The sequence below is a fragment of the Cricetulus griseus genome, chromosome 3 (genome assembly GCF_003668045.3).
Source record: "Cricetulus griseus strain 17A/GY chromosome 3, alternate assembly CriGri-PICRH-1.0, whole genome shotgun sequence".
Taxonomy (NCBI): domain Eukaryota; kingdom Metazoa; phylum Chordata; class Mammalia; order Rodentia; family Cricetidae; genus Cricetulus; species Cricetulus griseus.
Genome location: NC_048596.1, coordinates 21,819,756 through 21,828,620, shown reverse-complemented (window position 1 = coordinate 21,828,620; position 8,865 = coordinate 21,819,756). Strand labels below are relative to the sequence as shown.

At 40.3% G+C, this 8,865-nt stretch overlaps 1 protein-coding gene across 1 annotated transcript in view; it reads right to left on the bottom strand.

Moving 5' to 3' along the window:
* Window positions 1-5,140: 5,140 nt before the first annotated feature.
* LOC100751778 (cytochrome P450 2C26) overlaps window positions 5,141-8,865 on the bottom strand; it is a 30,587-nt gene continuing 26,862 nt past the window's right edge. The window contains exons 8-9 of the mRNA XM_027407410.2: window positions 7,391-7,532; window positions 5,141-5,552 (exon numbers count right to left, since the gene is read on the bottom strand). Coding sequence (XP_027263211.1) covers window positions 5,371-5,552; window positions 7,391-7,532 — 324 coding nt within the window. The 3' untranslated portion in view covers window positions 5,141-5,370. The remainder of the gene's footprint in view (window positions 5,553-7,390; window positions 7,533-8,865) is intronic.

Below are 8,865 nucleotides of genomic sequence, written 5' to 3'. Positions count from 1 at the left end.
TTTCCACACCACTGCGTAAGTCCAGCACGCCCATCCACCTGCCGGATTCCTCCGCTTCCTGCGGAGCGCCGGTGCACGCCACGGCTCAGCGGCGAACAATAGGGCTCTTGCCTAATTGCGCCACTGGGACTTCTGACCCGCTGCGTGAGAGCTGCCCGCCTGCAGGAGACCCGGCCTGGCTTTGTCTGGCCCTCTGGCTACCTGGGAGAATTCTCCCGGGCACTCACTTTAGATAGCTACCTGTGTGCGCTTAGGGCCTGAACGCGTAGCCCCTGCGTGCACAGGGAGGGTTTTCAGCTTTCATTCACAGGGAAAGCACCCCTCTGTTCCCGCTTGCCTGTATACACCTGCTGCCTCCGTCTGCGGCCAGACCCTGGCAGGGTAAGTCTTTCAAATCTAGCCGTGGGCACAGCCACCTGCCTGACGCAAATACCCACAGGTAAGTTCTAAAATGTTCCTTAGCGGCAAAAGCAGAATTCTGTGAGTCAGATCCTACTCTAGATAGACGTGCTGCGCCACCTGCTGGCCGACGTGTGGTTACTACAAACGGAAATGAAATTACCAATAAATATGGCTACATTTCCTTTGCAGTTAGACATGTATAACATCTCTTATGCTTACATGCATTCACTGCTGGAGGAGCAGGCTGACTTACAAAATATGGGCTTACATGTTTTGTTAGCTGTGACTTTCTTGATTCACGTGTCGTTGTTCCTCAAGAACAGAAGGAAGGTTGATCTCTCTACCCACTTGCAGGACATACAAGCCTTATGTAGCCAGGCTCTAAATGAATCAAAACTTACCTATTCATTGATTCTTGAGCTGTTAGAACAAAAACTGGACGATGGGCTCCGTTCAATGTTCTATAAGATACGGACAGATCTATCTACTACTCAAGCTGAAATGCAGCATATTTATAACAACATAAAAATAGACAGATGCTCCATCGAGTCTCTACAAGCCGATCGGGCAATGGACCGTGATGAGATTCAGGAACTTATTCAGCACATTTATAACAACATAAAAATAGACAGATGCTCCATCTTAGAGTCTTTACAAGCCGATCGGGCAAAGGATCATGATGAGACTCAGGAACTTATTCAGACCTTACAAATTAAACAGGTTAAAGACCATGAGGGACTGACATCTAGTTTGGGAATGCTGCAAGCTAAACAGACTAAAGACCATAAGAAACTGACATCTAGTTTAGGAATGCTACAAGCCAAACAGACTAAAGACCATAAGGAACTGACATCTAGTTTGGGAATAATACAAGCTAAACAGACTAAAGACCATGAGGAACTGACATCTAGTTTGGGAATAATTCAAACTAAACAGGTTACAGACCATGAGAAACTGAAATCTAGTTTAATAATGCTACAAACTAAACAGGTTACAGACCATGAGGAACTGAAATCTAGTTTAGATATGCTACAAACAAAACAGGCTACAGACCATGATGCCTTAATGGCTAGGCAGGCAGCAAACTGTGAATCGTTGCGAACATTTCTCTGATGACACTTATGTTTGAGTCCCATACAGCCAACAAGACCCAGCCTGACAGCAATCCCTACAGGCTCTGGAAAAGGAATTGGACTACACCTCCCCGACTGCACTGGATTCAACTCCCTCCGTTTCGACTGACACTCCAACCAGAACCTCGAGTAACGACTTCAATCAAGTTGAGGATTTCAACATAGATCTTCAATCAAACAAATCTCATCTAACATGGACTAGACATAACTCATTAGAGACTTTCCCTGTACTGGCATTTTTTTTCCACAGGGCCCCCACATGACTATCATCGTCCCATTTCAGCAGGAAGTAACCTAGAAGATGCTACGCCCCCGTTCCCCATTATTGTGTATTAGGGTAGTGTAAGCCTAGTTAAGAATGACCTTCTTATTGTTTAGAGTTGGGATTGGAAGAAGGTGTTCAAGTTAGACACCTTTTCCACATGACTTTAAGACTTAGCTAGAATAGACATAGGATGTACCATAGCAGATTATTGTATCTTCTTGTATTTCACCCTTATGATTGTTAGTTTTGGATATTTTACACTATTAAGTTTTAATCCTCTCTTAGACTAAAAGGGGAATTGTAGGGAGTCACCCTAGCCCCGCCCAATAGTCCTGGGGCAGGTACCAGGTGGATCCGGGAACTCGCCCAGAAGGGCATGGTGAAGGAAAGCCGGGGTGATGTAAGGGAGCTTCTTAAGGGGCTGCACGTGGGGACCCTGGCTCTCTTTTGTTCTGACCGCGCTGGCTGGGTTCTATAACCTAGCTCTGGCCTGTGTTTTACCTTGCTGTCTTCTGAAATAAAGAGACCTTAATACTATATGCTTTCTTGTCCTGGACACATAGGGATCGGCCTAGTCTTGGCCCAGGATGATGTGGCAGACTTTGGGGAGACCCTTTTTAGGGCCTACCCTGCCTGGGGAGTGGAGGGGGGATGGCTATGTGCAGGTGGGATGTTGGGTTGGTGGGGAGGGAGATGGAAAAGGGATTGACATCTGAAGCAAGCTTGTTCCTAATTTGAACTAATAAAATAAAATGTAACATAAGTACAAGTAAACATTAAACATAAAAAAAACACAACAAAAAACGACTCCATGAATTAAGCTGTCATCTCCATTTCTCATCGTCTGTTTTATCTTCATTAAAGTAAACTAATAGAATCTTGTGTGTATATCTATTTTGTCTGATAGATAAAGAGACCTAAATTTTCGAAAGAATTAAACATTTAAATGAGATAAAATGGATATAAACTGTAAAGAACAATCATGATGTAATCCATAGACCCAGAGATGCTAAGTAAAAAGTAGGGCTTGAGGAGGCAATCATGTATCTCCCTGGGAAGGAAAATAGAATAGTTTTGTGGTGGACTAGGGTAGTTGGGGATGGAAACAGAAGAGATTAACTAGGGGATGGAGGGTAAGAGTACTGGGAGAGACAACTGGAATTGGGTAGCACTTAATTGGTGAGATAGAAACCTAGTGAAATGGAAATTTCCTGGAATCTGCCAATACCTAGGCAAGAAGCATATGCAGGTCTTCTTGGCACAGAACAGGGAAGTGGGAGAAGATAATGAAGGCACAAGGTGACACCAATGAGACATAGAGGGAGTTCAATATACAGAATGAAAGGTAAAAAAACCACAAGGCAAAATGTAGGTTAGTATAAATGAGTAAATTTAAGTTATAAGCCCTAATGAGGAAAGCCTAAATTCAGGCCAAGATTTAATAATTAACAACGAGTCTCCATTGTCATTACTTGTGAGCTGCTGGCCAACAACAAAGCTTGCTACAGACACCAAGACAACACAGCTCACAAAATCAACTATCCAATGCTCACAGGAACTCACATTGAAATGACAACCAGGGAGCCTATATAGGTCTGCCCTCGGTCCTTTGCATATATGCTATGTTTGTTCAGCATGATATTAGTGTAAGGATTCAGACATTATACTGACCCTGTCCCCTGACAAGTAGCATTCAGGCAGATACTTAGACAGCTTAAAGGGGCCTATATTGTGTGGTTACATCATGTGTTATGTGACTGCATAAGGACTCTGTACACATGTGCAAGCTTTCCCTTTTAAGTGAGCACCTCCCATCTGTTCACCCCTTCCTCTTCGCTTCTTCCCCCTTCCATTTCTGTTCCCCCCTTCCCCTTCCATCCCTGTTCCCAGTTGGCCAACACCTACCCCTTCCTTTGTTCCCTTCCCCCAATAAACTCCACGTGGGTTTTATTGAATTTTGTGGTTCTTGTTTCATCACCCGCGGCTGCAGCAAAACAACATTTGGTGCCATGACTAGCTTAGGCTCTCTCCATAATTTCCCCTGCTGCCTGCAGCCGGCAACCATCAGCTAGAGACATTCAGGGACCCTAATCCCAAATCATCAGGCCACTCTCCATCTACCCACCTTCTTGGACTCCTGCACAATACCAGCTACGATTTGATAAGGTACCCTTCTCCTGGTCAGTGTAAACATTTCCTTGGACCTGTGGAAGTGATTGTTGATTGTCTGACACCCTTCCAGTGTCCTTGGAATCAGGGACTCCCCCAGTCACGCCCTTCAAGGCCACGGTTTATCCCTCTTCCAGACTATCACCTCCAGTAGAATTCTATAGGTAAGGCCCCATATACTAAGTCAAATTGGCCACCTAATGGCTCTTTAGATCCCGATGTTTTATAGGGACTTTTATAATTACTGTCATCAGACAGTTAAATGGAAGGGATTACCATATATCCAAGCCTTCTTCTACTTCTGTTTTTAAAAAGATTTATTTATTTATTATGTATACAGCACTCTATCTGCATGTTTGCCTCAGTGCCAGAAGGCATCATAGCTCATTACAGATGGTTGTGAGCCACCATGTGGTTGACCTCTGAAAAAACAGCCAATGCTTTTAACCTCTGAGCCATCTTTCCAGTTTTTCTTCTACTTCTTTACTAAACATTCTCTCTCAACTTATCCTCTACAAGGTGGAGTTACTCATGAACAATGTTTACTTGTTTCAAATTCAAGTACTTCCAGTGATTCTAAGTGATGCTCAGCCAAAGAGATTTGGTATCTTTCTTTTCACATTCTGTTTTTACGTGTATGTTTGTGGGTATGTGTGCAAAATCAGATACATGTATGTGAGAGAATGCATGTACATGTACATACACATATGTGGAAGTCAGAGGTGAACCTTGGATGTTGTTTCTCAGGAGATGACAAGCTTATTTTTTGAGATAGGGTTTCTCACTGGAAAATGGGGCTCACTAATTAGGCTTGAAGAATCTCTTGTTCTGTATCCCCAGTGTTGGTATAACAAGCACACACCACCATGCCTGGCCATTATACACACTACCAGAGTTTAAATTTAGATCTTCAGATTGTGTGTCAAGTGCTTAATTGAATGAAACATCTCTCTAGCACTTACCCTTGCATTCTCTACCCTTCACAGTATGTGGACCAGCATGATGTGTCGGGAACTATATTTCTTTCATTTCTTACCTGAATTGTAAACTAGTCTCAGAACAAGTGCACAAATCAAATATATTTATTATTGAAAACATGAAGAAGAAAAATGACAGTGAATTATCTTATTATATTAGTTATATAATAGTAAATATCTATTTTAGCTCAAGACCAGATACATATTAGCATAAGGGATAATAACACTGTTGCAAAGAATAAAAAATAGAAATGTATTTGTACAGTGACTCCAGAAATTTCAAAATTATTTACAGGTGTTTCCTGGGATATGACAGATTGGGAAAACATGAGAGGGGAGGAAGGACAATTTGTCCCTGATGGAATGAAGGTCTAGAGGGGATTGCAGAAAACAACAGAGCTTGGGCCAGAAAGTCTAATCTTCTTTAGACAGGAATGAAGCAGAGCTGGAAGGGGGGTGGCAGAGAAGCAAATCCATTTAGCACTGGGGTTGTATCTATGTCCTTTGGGTGAACCAGAGATTTCAGCTTAAAGTTCTGTAAAATGGTGGTCAGGAATAGAAACAGCTCCATGCGTGCCAGGCCCTCTCCTGCACACATCCGTTTTCCTAGGGGAAAATATCAAAAAAGATTATTATTCTCATTAGAAAATGTGAGAACCTCTGTACTTGTAATTTGCACAAGAGGCTATGAATGAAGGTTAAGTTATTGGATGGGTTGGTAGAAGGATGGCTACATGAAAGGACAGACAACTAGGCAAAAAGAAAAAGGTGGAACAAATTTGTTGCTCAATTAACTTACACTATTAAGAAAGACATAGTTCAAAAATACTTTTTAGCTGGGTGTGATAGTTTCACATGTGTAATCAGACTGCTTGAGAGACTGAGGAAGAGGGATTCTATGTTCATTATCAAAAATAACAAAACCAAGGACAGAAGTACACATACAAAGGCAGCAACACACTGAAGATGTTGACTCAATATCCCTTACTCTCACCCTGAATAAGAAAGAACAGGGTTCTCAATCATCTGTGCAGAATGTCCTGCCATAATGTCTCTACCATCTCATGATGATTTCAAAGGTTCTGGCATTCTCAACTGTGTAAAAAATGCTCTGATCTTATTTTATACATGGCCTATTTCCCAACTGGATACTTTTAAAGGCTAGGTACATTTTTAGGTCAGACACAAATGGTTCAGGCAGTGGGTCTAAGTCTTGCCTTTGCTTTCTAGGTCATTTTGTAGCCATCTTTAACTTACACAAAGTGTATAAATGTATATTTCCCAGACACCTTGACCCTGCTGTATCATAAATGGAAGTACAGCCTGGTGCTGTTGTGAAGCCATGTGTCATGCTGTGTGTGTGAGCTGTATAGATGTCACATCAAGAAATAAATGAAATTTGGCTAGTTTGATTCCTTAGCATTTAATTTTAATATATAAATCATTTTAATTTTTTTGTCTGAAAATTTATGCATCAGCAGTTTAGACAAAGGCTTAAGCAAATTTTTTGTTATGGCTCTCATATAATAAGGAAGTAGACATTAAATCCATGCCAGCAAATGAATATCACAAACTATTTAGAGCAGAAGTTAGGAAGTGACTGTACTTGAGATTCAGCCCCAACATCTGTTCTGTGTGGCCTGTGAGCTAAAAATGATCTCTGTGTTTCTCAGTTGTTCCAAAAATCACATTTCATGATACATGAAAGTATTATGAAATTCAGATTTGAGTGTCTATAAATAAAAACTCATTGGAACACAAACTGCTATGATCTAATAAGGTTCATGACCATATTTTAGTTACATGTGATTTTTTTTCTTACAATTCTCCATTACTTGTGCCTTTTGAGGCAACTAGGAAGCCTTGTATTAGAATGTTGCTCCATTTTTTGACTTTAATATAAAAGGTTTGATAGATAAATGTGCTGATTTATCCCCAATAACCCAGAGATCTGGGAGACTTTCTTATTGCTGAGACTTTCTTATTGCTTTAGTCCAATTGACATTTGATAAGTATTGTTCATTCAGGTGTTCACTAAGGGCTCTGAGGCTCTTCAGTAATTGTCTGTACTTTTGGAGACATGTTAATTACAATAGTTGAGCATGGAGGTGATTGACAGCAAAAAAGACAAGAATGTAAGTTATGATGTCTCCATTTTCATGGGGAGTGAGAAAAGTGTAAATGAAGTTGGCTTTCTTTGATATTTTTTGATGTAGCTAAAGGAAGAAAACAAATAGTCTACATTCTAGCTCTCAATTTTGAACAATTGATGAACAATCAAAGCCTCATTTTCATATCCTGACAGAGAAGGAAATCTCTTTTCATGGCAATGCATCAACAATGAAAGGCATGATCCTTGCAAGTCTGCTGGCTATTAGGGGATCACTATGTAAACCTCCACAGATTCTCATGTCACTGGATCCATGGAAATGAATTTCTCTTACCTGTTGAAAAGGGCACGAAGTAGTCACTTTTCTTAAAGTTTCCATTCTTATCTAGAAAGTGGCCAGGGTCAAATACCTCTGGGTTGGGGAATTCCTTGCTGTCATGCAGCACTGATGAGAGTGATGTTATTACTGTTGTTCCCTATAACAACACACAGAGACAAATCAAGTTACAAAAAAAAAATCATAGAGCTGAAACACATTATGGAAATAGCCTAGTTGACTTTCAGCTCCATAGTAGGGGTAAGGTTCAAATTACTGTCGGGACATTTCAACACAGAACAGATTAGGAACAGGGAGGAGTTTGAGGCCAGGCATAGTGGTGAGGCTAAAGCGCCTTCAGTGACATTTCACATGAGTATTTGAACTAAAACTCCTGAATCTCTTCTTCCTTTCCTTCAGATTAGACTCATGCTTCTCTGAACAGTGTCTGCTATAGCTCATCACATCTGTCTACATACATGCAAATCAGGTTCCAGATGGAATAGTTCATTGAGTCTTTTGAACATAATAAGGGACCATTAAGAACAATATGGAAAATTTGGAAAGACAAATACTACTCATTGTTTCTCATTTACAGAATCTATCTATCTATCTATCTATCTATCTATCTATCTATCTATCATCTATCTATAGGATAAGAAAGCAAATGTAGAGTTATGTACCAGTGTAGAGGTGTGCAGTCATATATGTGGTCTATCTATAGGGATGTACATCACAAACACAAAAATGCACATATGTATATGTCTCAGAAAAGAAGGATGAACTATTTTTGAGGACGAAAGTAAGGAACGGAATTTTGAGGATAGGGAGAAAATAAAATAAAATCCAAATAAGATGAAAGGTAAGTTATGAAGTCATGATGTGATGACAGCTAAATCAATACAACTTCTGAAGATACACAGAAATTGTTTGGGAGCTGGTGCTGGCAAGGTCTCTTCAGCTAGCACACAAACCAACCTTATATTATGTCAAAGTTGCCAGGAACATGGTCTAAAAGCTTTCATAGGGTTGCCACACAAATTAGAATGTGGTTAAACTAAGTATGTTTAAATTTTAAATACTAAAAATAATATTACTGACATGTAAATTATGTGAAAATTAAGTTCTAGTGTCAATAGGACTTGAATGTATTATATTCATAAGCAATTGCCTGTGACTACTTCTCTGCTATAATGACAATGTCTATAAAGGGGCAGCACAGTTCTGATGGACTAGAAAGCTTGAAATCTACCAGAACAATTATGGCAAAGATCACTGATTCCTTCTTATCCTATTAGCTCTGCTGAGATCAGTGGCTCCGTTCTGATAAAAAAAAATACCCACTTATCCAACTTGTTAGATGGAAGAATCAGCCGTGAAATAGCCAGGTTGTTTCATAAAGTAAAAGTATGTTATATTCTGCTTGACTAGACCCCCAAAGAGACCAGTCATAATATCATCCATCAGCAGCGGTATGCTGGGATATAAGTTTA